The following is a 25,666-nucleotide window of genomic DNA, read 5'->3' on the forward strand; positions in this document are numbered from 1 at the left end:
AAGCAGGTTTAGGAGCCTCCGCCAGGGATAATGAGATGGACTTTGAAATAGGACTTGCAGAGGGCCCCTGATATGCTGATAGTGTTCTAGATGGTGAATGGAGTACAGAGGGATCTATCTGGTGTGGAGGATCAAAGGGAAGGATGTCACAGGTATAGTCTTCCTAATCCGGTGCTCTCTGGTCCAGCAACATCCATGGTCCAGGATGATTTTGATTAGCCAAAATGCCCACTTATCATGGACATGGACAAGTTTCCTGTAGTCCCATTAAGTTTGCGTGCAGCGACGAGTCCTGGCTCGCCATGTTCTGTGCTGTTATTTAGCTTTGGTTTACCCCAATGTCATCTAAGAGCCCCGTAAGCAGTGGAAGTGTTGGTAATGCTGCTAGACAATATTGATCTCCAGTGGCTCGGCAAATTCGTCCAGTACCAGTCAGGTCCTGAGGGTTCCAGACGAAAGAGGTTCAACTTGTATTTAAGGTCTGTCAGTGCTGGCATATAGATAACAATGCCATGCTAAGTGTTATTGAATTACACCAAAGGGAAAAAAAAAAGGATATTGGCGCAATCATAAGCTGTAGTCTGCGTGGTTTGCTGGCTGATGAACAACAAAGTCTTTGTGAACGGTGGCCAACATATTTGAAGACAAGAAGTGAATACTAAATAGAAGCTGTTTGGCTTTTTAAAGCCAAGGAACTAATTGGAAATGGAACCTGTGAAGCAGTTTTTAATTCTACTTTTTCAAAAAAAACTTGCCATTGGGCTAACATCTAGGGGTGATTTAACAGGAGGGTAGAATGTAAGACATGGGATAATTGTTTCACTCTATGGGGCCTGTGTGAGGCCTCAGCTGTTGCACTGTATCCATTTCTAGCTGTCACATTTAGGAAATATGTGGACAAACTGGGGAGAGTCCAGAGGAAAGCAACAAAAATGGCCAAAAGTTTGAAAAACCTGATCTAAGGAAAAAATGTATAAAACCCTTTAATCTTTAGAAAAGATGACTGACGGGCACCTGGTAAGAGTGGTCAGCTATGGTAAGGGATGTTACAGAGAGGATGATGACCAGTTGAAGGCCATTGCAGGTACCACACGAAGTACAGTAAAGCCTCACTTTGTGTGTCTTCAGGATGCATGAAACTCACTTTAACATGAGTTTCACAAACTTGAAGACATGTGGCTGTCAGCCTGCCTAGCTGGCCAGAGCTAAGAGCTAACAGTCCCTTCCCCCTGCTTTGCGAGGGCAGCGCTTGGCACCACTCGGGGAAGGTAGGGGGAAGGCTTTTAGCTCACCTAGCTGCTGCTGTGGCAGACAGCCAGGCAGGCTAAAACCCCCTTCCCAGAGCGGTGCTGCTGTCAAGCTGACAGTGGCCCCTCTCTGTCAAGGTAGGGAGAAGGGTTTTAGCCTCCCTAGCTGCCTGCTTCTGAAGGAAACTAGGGAGGCTAAAACCCCTTTGTCCCCACCGCAGGATCAGCCTTCACACATGGCTCCAGCCCAGCTCCAAACCACAGGGCTGGAGCCATGTGGGGAGCCTGATCCTGCGGTGGGGACAAGGCTCCCAGGCCCCAGCACACTACAGCCCCACACAAGGGCTCAGGCTCCAGCCCCCTACCCACCCCATGGATCTTGCTCCAACCTCTGCTGAGCTGGCTCCAACGCCCGCATGCCCCAGTTCAACTCCATCCTCCCACCCCTCCTGCAGCCCTTACCCACCCCCGCACCTCCCCTACAGCCCTAACCCAGCCCAGGATTAACCCCTTGGCCTTAACCCATTGCCCAAGCCCCCCTCAGCTTATCCGAAATTTGGGATGCACGAGAGTATTCGTACTTAACCAGAAGCGAATTTATAGGAGGTGCAAAATCAGAAATGGCTGAAAAATCTTTCAAGTTACAGCTACAGACCCTTCAAACTGCAAAACAAAACTTTACAGCCAACAGACCGGATGCCATTCAGAAGAAATGGAAATGATGTACATTAGCAACAAGAGGCAATTAGACTCCCCTTACCTTCCTTCTGCCCCCACCTTCAAATGGCCAAATTACCTTCTGTTCTATTAGGATGCTGTGGGGTTTCAATTCAATTCCATCTGGAACTCTTGTCCTTGAGAAATCTGCCATTCCATTACTTAGCAGTTGCCTGGTAACAAATGCCAATTAATGAGCAGACCAAAACCAGGTAAAAACAAAACACAGATTCCAAAAAAAACTCACGGTGCTGAATCGCTAGTACACTTCGATATTTTTTTCACAGGAGCAAGTCGATTTGCTCGTGTACATCTCTATATAGACATTATGTTGAAACTGTCATTAAGGACAACTTGCGATATGACACCCCTATGCCACCCAAGGGATTTCACTGTAATTTTTTTCATACACCACTTCAGGTTGGCTATTGGTATTTGGTCCATGTAATAGTCACTTCAGACTGGCTTGACGATATACTTTGCCCATTCCCCTACCCTCAGAAGAAAATATCACCCACATTAGTGATTTTTTTCCCAACTGTTGCAATAATCATGAAACAACAAGGAAACTAATGTGGAAAATGTGTATTTGTACAGCGAAGTTAGCTCTGACCGATCAGCCCCACCATATGCTACCCTTTGATTCAACTGCAGTTTACTGACACAGAAACCTAGCTATTAATGAAACCGTCCACCCCATTTAAGCCTAGTTGCAAGGCCTGACCTGCAAGCCTTAAACATGTGCCCCCATGCAGAGCAGTCACTGAGCCTATCCCTGCAAGTCTCTACTAGTGGATGTTAAAATCCCAAGGCCACAATTGACCTTAAACCCCAAATGATTATCTAGAATCTTAGAATGACCTCCTTTTCCTCAGTTTTGGCCTAAATGGCCAGGGGGAAAAAAAATACAAGACCACAAAGAGTAGCAACAATGCTAATAGAAAACGAACAAACAATACAAAAAACCCAACATATGCAAATGCTACCTCAGTTTGCCTCAACAGAAAAGGTAATTGCAATGTATTAGAGAAAATACGCACAGCACACTCTGTATTAAATCCTGTACTCTCTCCAATTTCTCCCTCAGCACATTTGTAGGGTGGAGAATAATTGCTAAAGCTGTAGCTGTACCAAGAAAGGTACAAATCCAGGCGTGGGTCGTGTTTCAGTTTTGTGTGTAAATAGTGCATGTTCAGAGCTAAGAAAGTGATCTATAAATATGAGCCACAAGAAATCTGATTTAGGAGGAACTGGATTTATCTGAACATTGTCAAGCCTCCAAGGAGATGTACTCTCATTGAAGTCATATAAAAGTCACAAATGCAGTACACATATGGGCATACTGATAGCTTAGTAAAAGCAAATCACATGCAATGAAGTCCTTTATTAAAAGAACTGGGTCCAGGGGGAGATTCCCATGTCTCCAGCATGCAAGTAGAGCTGCAAACCATACTTAATCTCTGGTGAACAGCCCATGGTAAAAGACAGCTGCCTTTCTGTTGGCTTCTCTGAAAACATGCCCAGAGATTGCTCCTCAGATCCTCTACATTAGCAGCAGTGAATGGGTTTTGCCAAGGGGACATGACACTTTTTTTCCCTCCCAGGCTAGACAGGCACTCTCTGAATTACAAACATCTGACTTACGAATATCCACACGTACAAACAAAACTGACCCGCAGCTTCAGGCAGGGCCATTCTTTGGATTTATGGGGCCCTGCCCAGCACTATTAAACTGGTACCATGGTGCCCAATGGCTGCTTGGGGGGGTGGAGGGGGAGGATGATGATAATTTTTCAGAGAGATCATTTTATAAACTTTGGCAGCACGCTAATGAAATATTTTAAAAGGAAATTTTAAACTAAGGTCCTGTCGACTAACAATAAAATCAGAAACTGACAGTATGTACCTGGGGTTGTCAAATGCCTGTTATATGGCTTCATTACCACTGAATGGCTCTTTCCCAGGTTCAAGGTTCTGCTAATAGGTTTGGCAGGGTTTTCACTTTTGAGTTTACTAGATCTTCTCCAAAGGAAGCAGAGCTACAGAATAGGGCTAGGAAGAGGTTGGTGGGTGGACATTCAGACCCAGTGGAGCCCCAAATTTTTGGATGCCCTATGCAGCTGCATATTGTTAAGGCTGGACCTGGCCTCAAGGAAGCAGGCAAGAGGCACAGGAGGTGGCTGGCAGCTCAAATGCTGGCAGGATGCCGCCATTGAAGTAGGAGGCAGTTGTCCTTCCTCCATCAGAGTCCTCCAGCCTGCACCCATCACCTGGTAAGTGGGGGCTGGCTGTAGCCCACTGGCGGAAGGTGGTGGCTGGGGGATAGGCAAAAGCCCCCTTCAGAATCTCCACCTACCTCCTCATCTTCCTCTATTAAACTTGCTTTCCTCAAGCACCAGTATTCAAGCTTAAATTTAAAAAAAAACAAACTATTGTTTTTTATTGCAAATATACCGTACTTCAGCTACCTTATGGGTTAAGTAGGCTTTTGTGGGCTAGCATGGAAACCTAACTACCCTTGATAACATCGTTTCTATGGGAAAATGTATTCCGAGTTCCAAACAACTGGTTTACAAACAAACTTTTGGAACACAACCTACTCGTAAATTGGGGTCTTCCTGTACTGCAATGAAACGTGGACATAGCCTTTGCCTCCCTGGCAATTTATGCCCACTCCAAGTGCGAACAAATGATGCAAGCTGTGGATCTCTCTCTCTCTCTCTCTCACATACACACCTGTTCTTAGCCAGAAAATGGGCAGGTATCTAATCTGCTTTGTAGCCCTATTGGCAATAAGGAAATATGCTTATTTTCAATGGGCAGTTAGAATCTGTCCCTGGTATCATGTAAAGCCTCTGAAAGTAAATGAACTTCACTGGGCTTTGGACCGCAGAGAATTTAACTAGACAGGATAGAAAAAGCTTTTAACTCAACTCTTGTGGGACTGGAATCTTTTCAGGACCTGGATAAAGACTCATTACTGGCGGCAGATTTCACTTTGACCATTAGGGTCTCCTCTATCCAATTAGCATTAATCAGGATGTATTTCCCTGCAGATCTAGGATTAATTGAAATGACGTTCAAACGAGATTGGTTGATTAGCCAATACATGAAATGATACTTTGGACTGCATAAAACTTCTAGATATGACTCCATGTATAGAAAAGCAAACCTTCTGGGGATCATAATGTTAATTCCCTTTTACAAAAGGCCCTATAATTCTCAGATTTAGAAAAGAACTATAGAATTAAAATGACAGTGACGAGTAGCTTTATAATTACTACTCATTACAGGGCCACAAAAGCTCCAAAAATTAAGTACAGTAACAACTTAAATGTTATACAGTAAAGCAATGGCTATTTAGGATCATCTGAGGTCTATAGTTAAATTTAAGCTACAATTGATCAAAAAATTTTTTCAGATCACAGTAGAGAAGTCTGGGAGAGGAGTACATAAGGAAAACAAGGCCTTTTATAAAACAAAACACAACAAGCTAGAAAGTTTTCAAAATTTCTCCCACCCACCCACACTTTGAAAGCTGTAACACACAAATCAGGAACATATGAAGGACAGAACAGATGTGCATACTCTTGATATTTGGCCAAAGCACTAGCTTGCAAAATATGGTATAAATCTGTGACTCTCCTTCTTTTGATTGAGAAAATTATGCTTGTAATCATGTCGGAACAGAAGCAACGCCACACCAAAGAGCTTTATGCTACTGTGATGCAATTTGGAAACACCCTGCAACCTAAATTTAATAGTTCCTTTGTAAACAGATCAGAAATATTACTCAATGATGCTTGAAAAGATTAGTTTGTAGCTCTAAACCTTGTGGTTCACTAGTTGAGCCCTCCCCACTCCTCTCACTTTTCACGTCTCATCACTCTTCCCTTTCATTTGGAATAGCAAATCATGTACAAGCAATTATTTTTCAGCCAAATTTGCATTTTAAATGACTGGTAAGAGGTTCAGCTCTCACTCACAACAGCAGCAATGGAGAATTGAAAAGTGAAAGAATACAGAACTTTGACATCAGCTTGACAAATGCGTGCACATCTGAGATGTACCAGCTACAATGCTGCAAAGATGCAATAGTAAAAAACATAATGGGCCTCGTTCTCAGTTGGTGTTAATGGATGGCTCTGATAGCAATAAAGCCGTGTTCCTGTACATCAACTCATCTTTTGGGAGCTAAGAAAATGAGCAATAAAAGGAGAAGAGCTAACCTTGTGTGAACCATATCATCATCATCACTGCTGACCAGTTCATCGCTGGATGATGAATATTCTCCTACTGTGGAGAACAAGTTGGCACCGTCTTTCCCCTTGGCATAGAAGGCTGGACTCTGAGTAAAGAAAACAGTTGCATTTTCCCATTTAAGAGTCCAAGGCAAAACCACAGGAGCAGTTCTATCATTCCACTTCTAGTTTATAGTTACTACAACTTCTAACTAAAGCTATTTATTATGCAGATAATGCTTCTGCACTGTCCAGCCCTGGTGCCAAGTAGTTCACAAAGAATAATGAACCAAATGAAAATGACAATTACTGTATCAATAGCATGTGGTTAATGTTAACCAAGATGTTAATTTCAGGCTCAGACATCTAACCACAGATTAGCAGGGTGAATGTTCACAAATAGTATAAACATCTTTCAGCCAATGGAGGCTCTTTAAACATGTTAGTTTTGAACTTCTGGGCCGAGGTTGGGATTAATCTCAATGGCTATGTCTACACGTGCACCCAACTTCGAAATAGCTTATTTCGATGTTGCGACATCGAAATAGTCTATTTCGATGAATAACGTCTACACGTCCTCCAGGGCTGGCAACGTCGATGTTCAACTTCGACGTTGCTCAGCCCAACATCGAAATAGGCACAGCGAGGGAACGTCTACACGGCAAAGTAGCACACATCGAAATAAGGGAGCCAGGCACAGCTGCAGACAGGGTCAAGGGGCGGACTCAACAGCAAGTCGCTCCCTTAAAGGGCCCCTCCCAGACACACTTTCATTAAACAGTGCAAGATACACAGAGCCAACAACTAGTTGCAGACCCTGTATATGCAGCACGGACCCCCAGCTGCAGCAGCAGCAGCCAGAAGCCCTGGGCTAAGGGCTGCTGCCCACGGTGACCACAGAGCCCCGCAAGGGCTGGAGAGAGAGTATCTCTCAACCCCCCAGCTGATGGCCGCCATGGAGGACCCCGCTATTTCGATGTTGCGGGACGCGGATCGTCTACACGTCCCTACTTCGATGTTGAACGTCGAAGTAGGGCGCTATTCCCATCCGCTCATGGGGTTAGCGACTTCGACGTCTCGCCGCCTAACGTCGATTTCAACTTCGAAATAGCGCCCAACAGGTGTAGACGTGACGGGCGCTATTTCGAAGTTACTGCCGCTACTTCGAAGTAGCGTGCACGTGTAGACGCAGCCAATGAGAGGTAAGGGATGGGCTCTCGTATCTGTGTAGAAAATATTTATATAGAGAGGTATTATACGTAGGAAAAATAAACCTCAATTTCATTTTTATGCACTTCCCCCAGGCTGTGGATGGATGGTGCTTCAAGGACCCTATGCCCAGCTGCCTACTTGGGTCAGTGGCTAAATGCCATAATTCAGCTTTAAGATGGCGCCCTTGGCCTCTACTGAGTCTGCTAAAATGGGCACTTTATTGTTACCAGTGATGGTGGTTTTAATCATGTGGATACAAGTCTGCTGGGAAATGAAGTGAGACCACCATTTATCTATCAATGACACTTCTGTGGCCCCCATCTCTGTGCCTGAGCACCACACAATCTTTAGTATCAGAGGGGCAGCCGTGTTTGTCTGTATCTACAAAAACAATGAGAAATGCTGTGGCACCTTATAAACTAACAGATATATTGGAACATAAGCTTTTGCAGGCACAAGCTTTTGTGGGAAAAGACCCACTTCTTCAAAATCATCTGTGCCACAGGATTTCTCATTGGTTTTACACAATCTTTAGTGTATCTGTCCTCATACACCCTGGGAGATAAGCAGGTGCTCCTATCCCCCTTCTTCAGGATAGGAAGCTGAGACACAGCAGGACTATGTGACTTAACCAATGTCACACAAGGAGGCAAGCTCAATTCTCTGATGTTCCGGGCTTTTACCCTAAAGACTGGAGCCTCTTTCCTGTCCACGAAACCCATCTAACACAGACCACCCCATGGCTAGCAGATTTTAAGAAGTCTAGGTCACTCCAGTCTTGCTCTAGACCTGGCTATGCATTCTTCTGAGCCAGCTAGGCTCTCCCCTGCAATATTTCTTGCTCAGGGCACTGTTGGCTCCTGTGACTGAAACCAATGGACAAAACACCAAACTTTACAAGGTTGAACTAATTTTTTAAAAAGAGAAAGGAACATTTGTCATGCTTTATATTAAAGGCACATTAATACACAGCATATTTACTGTGTTACAGCCATGAGTGGTAGGTGACCAAAGGTTGTAAGGACAGCAATGTAGTGTGTTGCAGAGGGTTATAACCTCCACCTATGGGTAGCCTGTTAACCAATTGTTACAGAGTCCAAAAGTCATCTATTAAAACCTTAAACATTTATACTGTTTATAAATGTACTCCTACTAGAAACATGACCAGCGCCAGCAGTAAAAGAACCTACTGAAAACTGGGCAGGGTGTGGAGCATTTCCAGACTTCTTACATTGCTGCGGGAGGTTCTGGGACAGCGGGCTCTCGGCCTTGGACAATCCTTGGGAAAATTGTAGAGAGAAGCATTAAACACATGATGTTTACAACATATACACTGGGCAACCCCTGCATAGGCCTCCTTGGCTAACATGGTACTGTTCTCACTTATGGAATGGGGAAGCCTTCCTACTTCTGATGGATGGTTCAGGTTGAGTCCTCCCTGCAAAGCTCTGAAAGGCTATGTAAGTCCCATACATGGCTAAAGTTGGTGCCTTTCTGCTGCCTAGCGTGAGGCCGGCAGAGTTGCACTAGTGCTGTGTACCACAGAAGAGCAGCAGGCCTGCAAATGAGAACAGAGTGAGGCAAGTAGACATGCCCGAGTTGGCAGCTCTGAAGCAGCTCATCACATCAGTGACTGCATGGCACCTTCCCCAGCAGTGGGGGACATCCAGCTACTCTCTGCTGATTGCAGGCTTAAGCAGAGAATTGAACCCTGAGCCCCAAACCGCAAGTGCACATTTTCCTGAGCATTCAGAGGCACCTCCTAGATTTGGCCTTCAAATTAGTTTTGATCCTGAAAAGCACCATTCAGGTAAGTATTCCCTACTTGTGCGACCAGTTCCCCTAATGGCTCTACTCCTACGAGTTGGTGGGGGCAGCGGGGAAGAGTCAAGCCCCAAACTTTTCAGACTCTCTTATGACATTTTGCCAATATCTAAAATCTCCCCCAGAGTTCATTTCTCTTTGCAAGCTGGGCCTGTTCACACTGACAGTGAAGGGTAGGCCTGCTTATGCTGGATTTACCCTTGCCAGTATGGTAATCGTACCAGTGTGATGGCACAGGCTTTCACACAGTACAGACCTGCTGGGAAGGCTGGGTACATCTCAGGCACCTACCCTGAACGCAAGCCTGTGTCTTCACCACTGCTACCCATTCAAGCTTGAGGAGAGCTCCCACAGGTATGTGCTCCCGTCACACCTTCACTCACAGTGTAGGCACAGCCATCCGGGTTAGGGTTTGTCACACTAGACCACACCCTCAGCCAAAAGCAGAGGAAAATTCCCCCTTCTCCTGGGCTAGCGCAGAAAGAACGGTGTACTCTGCAAGAGCCGCAACCCTGCCAAGAGCTCCCCTTGCAGCACCCATGGCCTGCTCTTGCTTCTCTTTGTTCTCTGGTAGTAATCAGCCACATCAGCACTTTTCCTTGCACAGATTGCCATCTTAGCTGTGCTGTTGGGGGAGTGGGGAGGAGCAGCAGCCATGCCTGGCTACTCCCAGAGTAGCGACACAGGAAGGGCAGTGTCTGGGATCGCGGCTGTCTTCTCCACTTATCACCTCATGATACAATTGGCTCATGAACGGAAGCACGTGGGCCCCTTATTACTCCTCACGCCTCTGCACTGGTGTATAATGCAGCTGGCAACTCAACTCAGAGCTCACTAACTCACTACATGACCTGTTCCACTGCTATCAGTGGTGATACCTGCAGGGTACGGCATTGCTCAGGAAGAGGGAGGTGGGCTAAATCTGGCCCACCCAGATTAGGACTTAGTAACCCAGAAAGCTATTTGTGTATTTGCATCACTTTACTACAATCACTACATGGATTTAAGGATTTTCTGAAGTTGTTTTGATTCAGAATTCATCGCTTGTTGCTGAGTGCATAGAGCAACTATGCTGCAATATTAGTTTAAATATATTTTTAGCCCTTAAACATCTAATTCACTGTTCCTTTAGTTTTGGAAAAGCAAAACCTTTTCCCCCGAATACCACATACAGGAACTAGCTGTCAATCAATTATACTTAAGGACTCAAGACGACAGTTGAAACCACTAGGGACATTTTCTATTCTTTCCATGGCCAGCGAGGTTTTCATTTCCCCTTACCAGCACAGCATGTGTATGACACATCATACAAAGCCTGCATAGTGGAGTTGGGTTGCTGCATAAGTACCTATTTAAATATAAAATGATAAAAACCAACAAAGAACCTGACTCTCCCACCCCCAAACCAAAGAACAGAAAAACTGAAGGCCGAAAAGCACAGTTCAGATTTTTAATGGAACAAAGTTTCTTACATCTTATGACTACTTAAAGCAAAGCTTATTTGAATGTTTGACTGCAATAAACATGCAATCCAGCCTTCGTCAAGTGTTTGTACGTTAACTTGAACAGGACTTTAAAAACAAAAATTTCTTTCAATTCCATATTATAGGTTGAACCTCTCCAATCCAGCACTCTTTGATCTGGCAACATCTGTAGTCCAGCATGATTTTAGTTAGCTGGATATCCACTTATCACAGGGGTGACCAAGTTTGTTTCCAGCCACCAGTCCTGGCTCTCAGTGTTCTCTGTTATTATTTAGCTGGAATTTACTCCGAAATGTCTAAAAGCCCAGTAAGAATTAGAAATGTTGGTAATGCTGCTAGAAAAGATTGATCTCTTGTGGTTTGGCAAACTCTGGTTTGGCACCGGTCAGGTCCAAAGGTCCCAGACTAGCGAGGTTCAACCTATATTATGAATTGCATTTCTAAGACGTTCACTGCTATGACAGCCACCTTAACACCAATGATATCCCCATGCCTTGGTAGTCATTTACATGTCAGTTTTTACTGCAATTTTTTTTTTGGTCCTCTGTATTTATAAATGTCAGTCTGGACTGAAAATGAAATTGATCTGATAAAGTGGGTCTGTCCCATGAAAGTTTATCACTGAAAAAATAATTTTATTAGTCTTTAAACTGTTACATTTAAAGACTGCTGTTTTGGTCTTTCACATAGTGGGAAAGGAGGGATGTCAAATGCTACCATTTTGCAGAGAGCTACACAAGATACAAAGCAGTGGCCAACCAGGCTTAATATATGTAACTGGTACTCTGACATCACAGTAATGATATGCTTATAATTAAATACATTTTAAAATAAGACAAGATGAGTGAGGTACTCTCATTTTTTTGGCCAGACTTCTGTAGGTGAAAGTAACAAGCCTTCATGCTAGCTAAGGAAGAGCTCTTTGTAGCTCAAATGCTTGTCCCACTCATCAACAAAAGTTGGTGTAATGCAACACATTATCTCACCCACCTGGTCTCTCTAATATCATCTGACCAATATGGCTACATCCCCACACATGAAATACATTTAGGAGTAGCTGGAGAAGAATGAGTTGATCTGCTTCCCCTTGTTTGCCCCCTGCCTGCTGGTGCTACAAGCCACATCTTTAAGAGGAAACAAAGTTTGTACTGGCATGCATTTGCATGAGCTAGCACAGGGGTCTGCAACCTGCAGCTCTGGAGTTGCAGGTGGCTCTTTAAGAAGTTCTTTGTGGTTCCCAACCCTATAATTTCAAAGTAAAAAAAAACAAAAACAAAAAAACCCATCCCCTCCTGACTATTTTCAATAAATGGTTAATGTCTAAAAGACCAAAAATGAACCACGCATCTAAATATCAAATTATATGTGATCCTGAAGTGTTGGATAACTCCCCCTACCATCCGAGAGAGAGCGAGAGAAGTCAGGAAGACAATGGTAAAAACACACACGTAAAGTGTGAGGAAAGAGAATACGTAAACAGTTTGCAAATGTCCTGCAGTTAACATGTATTACATTACAGATCATTGTGTGTGCACTGTTCTTAAACTAGGGGTTACAAAAAGTATGGTTTGACATTATTTATTGAGGACTATCTTGTACTCTCATGCACTGAGGCTCTTGAATTATTGATTTTTTTACCAAATTGGAAAAAAATGGTTCTTTTTGCTGGTTTAGTTGCTGACTTATGAGCTAGCATAACACAAACCGTGCAGGTCTTCAATCACAAGTAGTAGTATAAAGCTTAGAACTCACCACATGCTTTGGTGACTCTACATATGGTTGTCTCCATCTAATAATTTGCTTTTGGCCTTATAAAAAGTTCCACTATATTTTTCAATAAATTATAGTATAACAAAGGAATGTTTTGTAAGATGCTGAAGAGGGAATCTCATGTCTTCCCCAGCCAAAACAATAATAGAGTGCAGAAATGTTAATGCATAACAGCTGCTAAACTATATCATCTCATTAGCTACCAATCTAACAAAGTAGGAAAGGTCATGAAGAAAAACTCAGGTGAGTTACCATTAGTAGAGGATTAGGCCAATGTATCCACCATAGCAGACATCCTGAATTTCAACAGTACCAGTGAATAAAACCAAAACTGATCTTGTTTTCCAGCTCCTAATTGACACAATTTATTACATTTTCCATCTGGGAACAGTCAGTTTTGCACTCAAAAAAGGGACTGTTTCTATTTTAACTCTGTGCTTGGAACCCAGACTGCACAACATAGAAAGCAATCAAAATCGCATCACTCAAACACATGCAGTAAACACAAATATAAATGTGTATGCAAGATTTTGACATCTGGGACTCTACACATACCCTATCCTAAGGCCCAGGAATGTTACACATTTTAACTGATAAACCATTGACCTAAGAATCACCTGAGGTTGCTCTTTTGCTGAGCTGAGATCCCATCTCCCACTGTCTGCTGCCTGGAGAGCTGCTGCTGCTGCTTAGTTTCAGAGCTTGTACCCCTGGGGATGGCTGATGCACGTTACTAAACACAAAGACAAAAGTCTTATCAGAATATTTTGCATTTCTGTTCCTACACCTCAAACCACTTACAGATGTTACAGAATCCAGCCTCAGAAGACATGCTGGGAGGTAGATATTACTACCTGCCTTTGCCAACAGAGAACTGCATAGACAGAAAGATAAAGGGACTTGCCCAAGGTCAAAGTGAAGACTGTGGAACTTTTGACTCCAAACACTGATCTAACTACTAGCCCAGTCTCCTTTCTGCATTGCAGTCTGTAACGTTTAAAGAGAGTGCGTTTAGTCAGCACAAGACACTGCTAAACTGCATACACACAGCCAGGGACAGAAACTAGGAGCATCAGTGCCCATACCCACCAATCTGTACCCCCGACCCACAGTGTGATACCCCTGGGTCCGATTCTCCATTAGTCTGCTCTTCATGCAGTCATTTACCCTAGTGCAGACGAGTGCTGGCAAAGCAGCCCAGAAAAGTTTGATACCCACTTTTGCGGTGGTATGAATGATGCCTTTATTTGGAGGGCAACGAAGAATCAGCTCCCCTGAGTTGTAATCATTGTGCTCAAACCACTGGACCATATAAGAGTAACTCACAGCAGTCAGCACTGTCCTGCCTAAGAATTTGCAGGTTCAGACCCTTACATATTATCAGTGCAGTTAGGGGCTGATAATAGGACAAGATGAAAATTATGCTGATGCAAAAGAGAAATGGAGCCACGAGAGGGTTTTACCTGGATTCAATATCAGACAGGTAAACTGTTAAGAGAAGAAGCTTGTGGACAGTTCAAAAGTTTCTTTAAAGGTTCAAGGTCAGAAAATTTGGCTGGGTATTTTGTGGGTAAGTTGGCTCAAAAGAGGGAATAATGGTTAACTGCCATTAAATGAAGTATGAACTGACACTGACAGTGGAGCTCCTGAAGTTATGGCTTTGATGTTAATGAGCTGGCTTCAGTTTTCCTGTTGATAGTAAATCAACATTCGTTTAAGCACAAAACATAGAGGGGCTTACCTTGAAGGACATCTTTGATGGCCAAGATGATCCCTGTTGTAAAATTTAGAGGTTGTTCTTTCTGGAACCTTAAAGATTTAATCATATGTTTCAGTTCACTACTCAAACTATAGATTTAGTTAACAATCCCAGTGTACGCCCAGCATAAACACAAGACCAATTAAAACACAAACGAAAAATGCTCCAATGGGAGCTTATAGCAATATGTCTTTTTATTGAAAACTACCTTATTGCTGGAACAGTTTTTGGAGCGTATGGGGAGAAATGCAGTTCTGGTTATGAAAACGTTTTCCCAGTCCTGGGACTACCCACCTACAAGGTGAACTACCTTGGATTGCTACCTAACACCTACTCAGGAGGCAAATATCCAGCACTTGTCCTTAGGGGTTTTGCTTTAAAAAATACCAAAAACAAAACATCCTTTGAATTAGCTGAACTAATAATCTAGCTCTGCAGTGTAACTAGATTCTTCACAGCTGGCCAAAGAATGGGAAGAAACCAAATAGTTGGTCTAATTAAGTATCTACACCAGGGCTCAACAACCTTTCTGAGGAAGAGTGCTGAAATTTGATCTTCTGACCACTATGAACAGTCCCAGTGCTGATGATACTTTCAAAAGTCACTAATAGTCCTGCTTACAGCAGCTTCATTAAATTAGGATGCAGAGCTTTACTGTTTAGGTGGTGGTTGGTAGCATTAGCTGGCCTTTTATTAATCCACAGGCGGGATGGCTTTAAGCAAGTTCCCAGCAGTGTGAGGGAGGAAGGGTAGGGCTGAGCTCCTGGCTCACGTGCTGATGAAAATCAGCTCATACGCCACTCTTGACACCCATACTGGGGGGTTGCTGACCCCGATCTATGAAGACTACACACGTATACTACATGTACTGACATACATAGATTAGATATTATTTTATTTGCTCAAATCCATACAGCAGTTTTTACAGCATTATCCTTTCTAGATGAACAAGATCTCTTCAGCCACATAACCAGCTTGGAGTTCCTGGGTGATTACTAACACCCTATTGGTCTATTCTTACACATTTGTAAAGATGCAGTGAAGAGATGGGAGTGACAGAATTAGAAGGTGAAATCCTGGCTCCACTGAAGACAATGGGAGTTTTGCCAAGATTTCACACACAACTCCTTCATCAATGTGCTGGGTTTAATCTACAATAGCCATTGTTCTCAATTGTGATTAACCAGTAGATTAAGAAATGGATAGTGAGATGGAAAAATAAAATCAGCCGGAATCTAATTCTCTTCCTGAGCAGCCATGTGCCCATCAGAGAGGTATCAAGGCATATGTATAAGTTCCTGGTACTGTGGATGGGAGTTAAGGACCTTACTCAGTGCTCAGTGAAGACAGTCAATGGAATGAACTCCACTGAAGTCAATGGAGTTGAATTAGACACCACTAATAATGAATGACAAACTCAAATGTAGACCCCCTTCCATTTCCAGTACCTTCGGAGGCTGCTCTTCACTCCAGAATACGTCATCCTGTCCTGGGCTCATTGGTGTTCCCACCATGTCTGACAATGAACTGCTGTGGTATATGTCTCTACTGATCCGGAGGTTTTCACCCTTTGAACAAAGGAAGTTTATGTCAAACACATTACCCCAGCCAGTAGAAGAGTTCTACAAACACTACCACCAGCGTTTTATTGGCATAGCCCAGTATTTGGCCAAGCCAATCTAGAGCAGTAAATAAGGGCCATTAGCACATGAATACAGTCTTCTTTATTTGCACCACTGTAAAAGAAATTATTTATATTCAGGGTTTGGGATACGAAGATTTCAGGAGAATGGGTATCAAATATGTTACCAATAAAATTTCTTATACTTCATAGAGATCCCTTAAAAAAACATAGGAAGCAAATAGTTCATCAGTGATACATAGCCAACTGTTTAATGGATGGTGTACAACATATGCTGCAAATCAGAGTGATTCCAAAATGAATATTTCAGGCAAAAATTCATTTCAAATATGCATGTTGCATATAAAGCAGTCAAGCACCCCTATTTTCAGAGGCAAGTACTGCAAATATGTTTATCAAAGATGTAACCAACAGTTTTCCCCATGAGCTTTATGAACTAAAGATGAGACTAAGTCATGAATCAGATCTGAAACTAAAAGATCACCAAAGCTCAGGTGTAATCGGCTGAAGAGGTGCCAATTTGGGCCAATGTGTTTATAAAAGCACCCTAATAAAAACAGATTGTTGTATTTCAGCAGCAGCTGGACTGAACTGGGAGAAAAATATTCTCCCACACATTTTTCATTCTAAATACAGGAACACTGAAAAAACTCAAGTTTTCAAAAGAACCAAATACCTAGAACTTGCTAACTTGGGGCTTCTGGCTAAGCAAAAAAAAAAAAAAAACCCAACAACCTTTTAGAATTCTATAAAAAAAATCTTAGTAATCTAGTTCTGCACAGTGTAAGCAGGCTCATCTGTGGGAGTGAAAGAAACCAAAAGAGTCAACTGAAAAAGTGAGGATTGTCTCTGAAAAGAGCAAACATCTCAGATTCAAGAACAGAATAAGGGAGAATATATAGAAATGATGTTGCTTGAGTGGAGTCCATCCAGAGCAATTTCTGTGTAGCAATCCATTTGGCATTGCTGGCAATATCAGAGAGAGACCTGCAACTATATTCTCTCATGCTGTTATCCTATCCAATCAGGTAGTGGTATTAGTTATTCATTAGCTGACAATCTTCCCTCTGAATCAGGAGTGAAGCAATGCCCAAGTATGCTAACTAACACCTTGCTGTCTCTTTTTCAAGGTACCTCCTTTCAAATGCAACATACAACCAGGATCACTGGTGGCCCTTAGAGATACCATTACAATTTTTCTAATGAGAATAAAGGTACTACACCTGTGTCCTAACCAAATTATATGCTGTCTGCTTAAAATCCCTCCGTGCATTCAGTGGGAACTTCTTGCCTCAAATTGCTTTAGTGGGCTGCTATGCTTAGTTACGCATCTGCTGTGATTCATTCTTGATGTAGTTGCAGCTCACTGATGAGTGAACATTCTTTACAAGTTTTTTTTACAAAACCTCAGATAGGTTGAACCTCTCTTGTCCGGCACCCTCAGGACCCGACCGGTGCCGGACAAGAGAATTTGCTGGACCACAGGAGGTCAATATTTTGAGCACATTACCAACACTTCCACTGCTCACTGGTCTCTACGAAGACATTTCTGGGTAAATTACAGCTAAATAACAGCAGAGAACACTGAGAGCCAGGACTGGTGGTTATAAACAAACTTTATGGGACCACAGGCAACTTGGTCATACTCATGATAAGTCGTTGTCCAGCTAACTAAAATCATGCCAGATTATGGTGTTTGCCAGATGAAAGAGTTCTAGATTAGAGAGGTTCAACCTATAGTGGTAGTCGATTAACTGAAGCATGTAAAGTTTTTTAAAATGCTCCATAGCAAGATATTATAAACAGAGATTATTATTTACTTAATATTTCCAGAATGTTCAAGGAGCAATATTGTAATTTATATTAAAATGGAAGTAAAAAACAACTAAGAACTGGGCACAGCATTTCAGTAACATAACATATTCTGATTCTGAAGTCTATAACCCAGCCTGGCTAATTATTATATGGGACCAACGAGTCCTCATTAAGATTCCTTAACAAATATGGAACGGAACAAAGTGTAAGAGGATAGGGAAATAAGCAAATGCCAGTTTAAACTTCCCACGTCAGGAAAGGAAAAACAGATGCTGGAGAGAGTCTTAGCTATTTCATTTGGTTAGAGATTCAAGGTGCTTTCTCTCAGGTTTTGGAGGATATGTTAGGCTGACTCTCTAATGCAACAAAGCACTTACGCACGTGCCTAAATTTAAGCATCTGAGTAGTTCTGCTGACAGCAAGGGGATTATTCACAGGCTTCACATTATGTGCATGGCTAACTGCTTTGCTGAATCAGGGCCCCAAAGACTGGACAATCCAAAGCACGTGCTCTGAGGATGAAAGTGCCCCACTGCAAATAGCCAACCCAAGGTCCATTCAGGTCCCACTTCTGATCAATGAATGACACCCGGGCTCCATTGAAGTCTATGGGAGTATTGACATTGACTTTGTTAGAGCCAGAATTACTACCTATAAATGCAAAAGTAGCAGAGAACATAGAATCCATCATCCTGTAACATCTTCTGCAAATCAGGAGCTAACAGAGCTTAAGTCAGGCTTGTGCCAGTTGGCTTTCTGTATAAAGCTGCGTGTCACCCTATGCTCTATAGCTAATAATTCATCTCCTTGCATTTGTCCCAAGGAATTGTTTTTATGGGGAAAAGCTCTGTTGATGATTTTGATTTCAATAAAGCTCAGCTTCATGGTGTTTTTATTATGAGCAAAAGTGAGGGCATGAAACCCACACCTAGCTCCTAATGTTTGCCTTTAGGTTTCCAAAAGATGCACTGGGACCAAAGAATGAATCCTGCCTGAGGTGAGGATGTGGGCTTTTTCTGGGTGTGAATTATGACCAAACGAGACATAACACACACAGTAGCAGAGCCACATTTGTTTTGGAAAAAAAAAAAAAAGATTCCAGAGAGGAAGTACAAGACAGATTGGATTGCTTTGTGGGGCAGCACTGATGACATTTTGGCATATATCCACATGCAATCCTGGGTACTGTCCACATGTCATATGAACGGATAAAAGAAGAGGGTTTTTTCCCCTAAATTACTGGTTCCTTTGTTGCTGCCCTTGAACCAATTAATAATTTAATGCACAATTAATGATGCACATACATATACATACACATTTATATATAAAATAGCCAGTTGTCTGGTTCTAATGTAAAAAAAAGTGGGACATTAATAGTGTTCTATAAATTTTAATGCATACAACTGAGACTATACGTCCAACAAATCCTTAAGGATAAACCACAAAACCAATAGAAACGGAGTTAATCAAATATTTGTGTGCTAAATTCTCCCATTAACTGTGGGAGACAGTGAGAGGGGAAATATGTGACTTCTTAAAAATAACTCAGACATCATGAAGTTCAAAAGATGCCATCAAGTGATGCATTCTGGGTTATCATGGTTAACAGGGGGCTTGATTCACCACAGCTTTGCACCTATCACGTGCAAAGTGATTGCAGAGCTTTTAAAAAATGCAACCAGTAAGAGCTGGTAATGTTTTGCACTCACATTGTGCACGTGGCTGCACAAGGTGCAAGCCACTTGCAAATCAGACTCTTCACATCTTACTGACCGAGAAGAGATTTCTTCTTTGAGCATTCGGAGATAGGTTCAGCAAACTTGATCTCACAGAGTCACTTCATCCTACAGGGTCTAACCTAATTGTTTTAAAAATTACTTGTGTGCTGAACGAAAACACAGCACCTTTATTTCTGACTTGTCAGAGCTTGGATAGTACTACTATCACCCATACATCTGGGCTTAATTCACTTTTCACATCAGTTTTATAGTTTAGTTTTAAGTCAATAGTCGGATCTTTCAACAAACAAGCTCCGTGCTCTCTAAGGCTGGGTCTACACGTGCCCTTTCCTTTCGAAAGGGGCATGTTAATGGGCGGGCGATAGGAAGAAGGGCTTTTGAAAACTGGGGGGGTTCCTTTTGGAGGGTCCCGTCTCCTTGGGTGGCGCGCGATTCGAAAAGCCGCACTTTCGAATCGCTGCATCTGCCATTATGCTAATGAGGCACTGCATATTCATTGCAGCATCTCATTAGCATCTTCTGAACCCGCTCATTAACATGCCCCTTTTGAAAGAGGGGCACGTGTAGAAACAGGGTATGAGTTTTGCCAGTATAGGTCTCTGAAACTTGTATGCTGAAGATGGCTGACTGGTCTTGTCGCCATTTGGCCACCACAACCACACGTGGCAAGAATGACAGAAATAAAACCATTGCTTCATCCCAACTTACCCCAAAGGTTGAGTTACAGTGTGTACATTCATCGGATTCACAAAAAGAATGAAAACTTAAAGCTTTCATTTTCTTCTCAAGACTAACTACAAAACTAGAAGTTTTTGTTGAGGCAATTTCAAGGGAAGGATTCTAATGCAACATGTTACCAAACATGCTTTTGAAAACCCCATGTACCTATAATTTGTGCCTTTGATAGAGGAATCTGCCAATCTGCAGTTTTAGCACTGTTACATTATTAATTGGGGTCTAACATCAGAGATTTGAGCAACTTTTTATGTTCGTCACAAAGGCGCATGGGGCAAAAGCTGTCAGGACAGTAGTAAAAATATAGCCATATGGATGGGGTGTCATAGGAACATACAAAGAATAATATTGAAAACACCATGAAAGAGTTACAGGCTCAGCAATGGTTCCTGGACAAACAAAGTGAAGTAGTGTGTGGAGTACAACCCGGGTAAACTGTGCCTAACTCAGTCTCCCATTTCCAGAAAAGCTCTCTCTCTCTCTCTCTCTCTCTCTCTCTCTCTCTCACACACACACACACACACACACACACACACACGTGTGTGTGTGTGTGCATACACCCAATGCCTCTCCACAGGAGGTGGCATTCGTTTGGGAAAGCTGGGGCTTGAAGCAGGAATGGCAGGTGACAGCAAGCACAACGGAAGCAAGAGATATGGGAGACGGCTTCCAGAGTTAGGCTGGTCAAAAAGCGATTCTGCAAACTGTGAAATCGTTCGCAGTACTGAAAAATGCAGCTGCTTTGGGAAGTTATGTTTAGAACAGATGGCCTGGGAAAAACCTACAGGTAAGTACAGAGTCCCAGTTAATGGACCTATACTATCCTCTAAGTGTGAAGGTGTAAGGTCTCAGTGCAGGTACCTAGTGCCCAGGTGACCCCTTGGAGTTTTGAAAACAATTTATAAAGCTTCTAGGTCAAATCTCCTACTTATTCCACGGTGAGACAAGCCTTTGGTCAACAACAGAAGAACACAGAGGAAACTCAGTAAGAGGAACTCCACAGATCTTCCAGACACTGCATGGCAGTAAAATCTGACTCTGCACTGATAACTATTCTTCATTCCAACCCTGGGTGCTTTCAGAATATTTCTCAAGAAGGGCAAGAATCTCACCAGCGTGTAAGGTCTTCAGAGACTCCCTTGCCCTTTCTACTTGTTCTGTAGTGTCATGTACCTCTCTGGTGCTCTATTAATAATACAGAACCGAATCTTTCCGTAGGAAATAAAACGGCACATTTGGTTCAGGCTTTTTGTGATACGTGTAAGACTGACATCAGAGATCTCAGTGCAATCAGGCAGCAACATATCTGAAAACAGCTGTTCTCTAGCCCTAAACTGCAATGCCTGCATATAACCCTATTTATAATTCAGAGGAAATGATGATATCAACAAAGTCTTAGGGCTAGATTGCCATCATCCTTAGGTGTGCCGGAGGTAGAAGAGAAAGAGGAAGACAGGCCTTTTTTAACTCTTCAGCAGAGACTGCCATTGACATAAGGTAAGCCGTGATTTCAGCCCATATTTTGCATACTGCACATGGAATAACGATCCTCTACCTGAGCGAGCACTGCTCTCTGCAAAGCAGGGGTGCAAGGACTAGAGCTACTGCCAGAGCCTAGTCTGGTATGTGGTGTGGCTTCATGGTCAGTGTCTGGTGCCCAGTGGAGAGGAAGCTTCATCCCTTCTTTTTTCTTCTTTCTGTCCCCAGCCTGAAAACGGGGAAAAAAAAAAAAATCAGATGCACTCTAGACTCCAGCCTTTGCCCTGCCAGCAGATCCCTGTGTGTGCACTCTGATGTCTGGGAAGAGCCTCTTTGACTTTGATAGCACGCTGTGTGGGTGTATGCTCTACTCATGGTGCCGAGTGCAGGATCAGTACATATACATTCTCCCTAATTTGAGCTTCACCTTTTGCATTAAGCTTCCAATCTTCCTCAAAACTGACTGCCGCATCGCACTGCCAAGTAAAAGCCTCCTCTGGTAGATGCTTGGATTGCAATTTGTTTTCTTTCATGCCACCCAATGTGTTATTAGTTGGGATCTCATACGAGGAGGGGACATTTCCATGGGCCATTCAACAGAAGTTTAAAATGTACACTGAATTGCCTCCTCCAGGTTTTTTTTGATTTGGTTGCTGTAACATGTAATCTGCTGCACCCGTTCTTTGGTTGCTGTAACATGTAATCTGCTGCACCCGTTTGGGTGCATAGTCACCTAATCCAATAAAAAAGACTTTACTCCACATGGTTTTCTGCTTTAAAATGTTTTCTAACATTTTATATAGTTTGGAATGTTAACCACACCATGTAAACTGACAGACAAAAATGTCCTAAACTCGACATAGAACCTTTCATTTCCAAAGGCCCTGCTCACTACAAAAATTGCTCTCCCACAGTTCTGACCCTAAAGCACTATCTGATTGTACTTAATACAAGTAAACTGTTCTTTAGGGTAAACCCCCTCTGATTCAGCAGTATAGAAACAGTTTCACAGAGCAACCCAGAGATTAATGCTATATCATCCCTAGCTATCTGTGTTAAGACTTTTATTTTATATATCTGCAAGGTATCTTACTGCACCTATCACTGAATCTGTCTGTGTATGCCTGCATTGAGAACAGCAACAGTAATTTCATTAATATTGTTCTAAAAAAATTCAAGGAGCCTGCTGATGACTTGTGATGGAAAATGATTCCCACTAGTCTCACAGATTTGTATTGGGAAACGCACTTCCAAATTACATCAAAACCAAACATGGGGTGAAATTTTGTCCCATTGACATCAATAGCATGCCCCGTTAGAGTTGGTAGGTCGCTCTTCATCCTTTGTACCAGCTATCCATAAAAAAGCCAAGTCCCCTCTCCCTCTAGCTACAAGCAAGGAAAAATAAAAACATTAAAGTGCTTTTGCCAAGCTTGGAATGAGAATTTAGCCAGGACTTTCAGCTGATTCTAACACAGTCATCCCTTTTAACAGCTAAGCTAATGAGTTCTCAAGAGTAGCTTCTGTGGTCATGAAGAACAAATTTTTAGTTCTCTCAAAGCTGTGGAGACAGTGAGGCTTGAGCATGTGTATGTCAACAGCCATTTAACTAAGTCTCCTAAAAGCACTAATGAACCTAACAAATTAGATGTCCACAGAGAAGGCTCTGGATGAGGGAGTAAACTCTCAGCAGCATCCTTGACTTTGTAGTTCAGAAGTTAGCAGCTCTTTGGATTACTAAAGCATGAGAAAGATCAATAACACTTGGATAATTTCAACAAGGCCTACTTTTTGGAGATGGTCAAAATATTTTGAATTTTTTAAAACGCTGACAGAGTTGAACTCCAAAGCAGCTAACCTTTTTCTTTCCAAACTTCGACAACAAAATATTTTACCAGCTCCACCGATTTTTATTTAGCTGGCAGACCCTGCAATTCTCTTCCAACAAGCTTTGAGAAAAACAAACATGTACAAACATGATTAAGAATATAATCTATTGTCAAACACAGACCACAAATGGCTGCAGTATGGCACTGTGAACTCAAGAGACAGTTAGCAGTGTATGTATCTGGTTTCCCTTATCTTTTCCCCCATCAGTGCTGCATATTTTCAGATGAATCTAGATATATACAGCTGTTCGTGTCAGGATTCAACAGTTATCTTAAAATTTAACATTAACCACATGAACTAAGTTCTACAATATGTTTTATTCTAGTACAAAGGAGGTCACTCATGGGACACATGCCAAAAGCAGATGAATATTTGAGCTGACATTTCACTGTGCATTTTGCCCTGGGCGATCACAAGCAGAAAGTTCAATAGACTCACAGAACTGCGTTTCCTCTCTCACCTCCCAGAAAGTTTAGCAAAGGCACAAGATTTTTATGGACTCTTGTAGGTATGTATTAGTAAATAGCTGGCTTCTCTCTTGGTGGGCCCAACCGGCTGACACAGCCTTGGATAGGTTTTCAAAACAAACACTAACTTCCAAAAGAGCTAATTCAGATTTCACTAATTATTTACTTGCTTAATACAATCAACCTCTTGAAGATAAATCATTTGTTTTTGTTAGTAACCTGTCCTTCAAATGGAAGTAATCATTCTGTTTTCAAAGAAAGCTACTGGAACATGTTTAAGTCTTTTATTTCCCTAAACTGGTTTCATATCATTGCTTGATGGCATTTCTGCAGTATGAAAATTTATCATTCCAACATTCTAGTAAAATACTTATTTAAATCAACAGAAAATTCCACCTTGTGAATGTTTGCAGACCACCAAGGGTATGTCTACACAGCAAAGATATTTCAGAATAACAGCTGCTATTCCAAAATAACTTTGTGAGTGTCTACAATAAATTCAAAATAGCAGCATTTATTTTGAAATAGATATTTTGGAATCAGGACTGTGTAGACAGTGAATAGGAGCTATTTTGAAATAAGCTCTTCCGGAATAGTTTATTCCAAAATAATTCTGCTGTGTAGACAAAGCATTTTGGATTCAAAATGCACTCTGTTGTGTGTAGACACACTACTGCAGAATAAGTTTTGCTTATTCTGGGTCTTCCCTGTAGTGTAGACTCATTATTTCGAAATAGCTTATTTTGGAATAATAACTCCAGAATAAATTATTCTGGAATAACTTTGTGTAGACATGCCCTTAACCTAGAGCTCATACACAGATAATATTGCTCAGATACTGGAGTAAGAATGCTTATCAGCAATGTTCTGCTTTCCTTACACACACACACACACACACACACACTCTCTCTCTCTCTCTCTCTCTCTCTCTCTCTCTCTCTCTCTGTCCCCCGCCCTTCCCTCTTTCTTTACTCCGATATTTTTGGAAGCTGCTCTGTTACCAACATCAACCAGACTAGACTGTTCATGCCCTGGTCTTTACGCATACACAGCTCCATGCAGGGCTAGACTCTGCAAGATGTTGAGCAAATTGCTCCCAACCCAGCAAAGGACTTCAGAACTTAGAACCATAGAACACTAGGACGGGAAGGGATCTCAAGAGTCCATCGAGTCCAGCCCCTGCCCCAATGGCAGGACCAAGTACTGTCTAAACCATCCCTGATAGACATCTATCTAACCTGTTCTTAAATACCTCCAGCGATGGAGATTCCACAGCCTCCCTTGGCAATTTATTCCACTGTTTGACCACCCTGACAGTTAGGAACGTTTTCCTAATGTCCAACCTAAACCTCCCTTGCTGCAGTTTAAGTCCATTGCCTCTTGTTCTATCCTCAGAGGCCAAGAAGAACAAGTTTTCTCTCTCCTCCTTATGACACCCTTTTAGATACCTGAACATGTTTAACTTTAATCACAATAGTTCCATTAGCTGCAATACTGAGCCCCCAGTTGGGCTGGTTAAAAAAGAGAAGAGGGCTAAAAATGATGGGATAATATGTACAGCCAAGGGAGTGAAGGAGTCAACAGCTATGGCTCCGTGACAAGATGACATAATAAAAAAAACACCAGTGGGATAAACAGATAAACC

At 42.3% G+C, this 25,666-nt stretch overlaps 1 protein-coding gene and 1 long non-coding RNA gene across 4 annotated transcripts in view; one reads left to right on the forward strand and one right to left on the reverse strand.

Annotated features, from left to right (window-relative positions):
• The window catches only part of LOC142020229 (uncharacterized), a 91,719-nt gene that overhangs the window by 46,626 nt on the left and 19,427 nt on the right, over positions 1–25,666 (forward strand). The window lies entirely within an intron of this gene.
• The window catches only part of NRK (Nik related kinase), a 137,357-nt gene that overhangs the window by 33,352 nt on the left and 78,339 nt on the right, over positions 1–25,666 (reverse strand). For 2 of the 3 annotated variants that reach the window (XM_075007905.1, XM_075007907.1), the window contains 7 exons: positions 21,741–21,893; positions 15,703–15,822; positions 14,237–14,304; positions 13,113–13,228; positions 8,608–8,696; positions 6,194–6,312; positions 2,044–2,137 (listed from right to left, as the gene is read on the reverse strand). In XM_075007905.1, the coding sequence (XP_074864006.1) occupies positions 2,044–2,137; positions 6,194–6,312; positions 8,608–8,696; positions 13,113–13,228; positions 14,237–14,304; positions 15,703–15,822; positions 21,741–21,893 (759 nt within the window). The remainder of the gene's footprint in view (positions 1–2,043; positions 2,138–6,193; positions 6,313–8,607; positions 8,697–13,112; positions 13,229–14,236; positions 14,305–15,702; positions 15,823–21,740; positions 21,894–25,666) is intronic. The other variant, XM_075007906.1, reaches the window with a different exon arrangement.

Source organism: Carettochelys insculpta, chromosome 13 (assembly GCF_033958435.1).
Source record: "Carettochelys insculpta isolate YL-2023 chromosome 13, ASM3395843v1, whole genome shotgun sequence".
Lineage (NCBI taxonomy): Eukaryota > Metazoa > Chordata > Testudines > Carettochelyidae > Carettochelys > Carettochelys insculpta.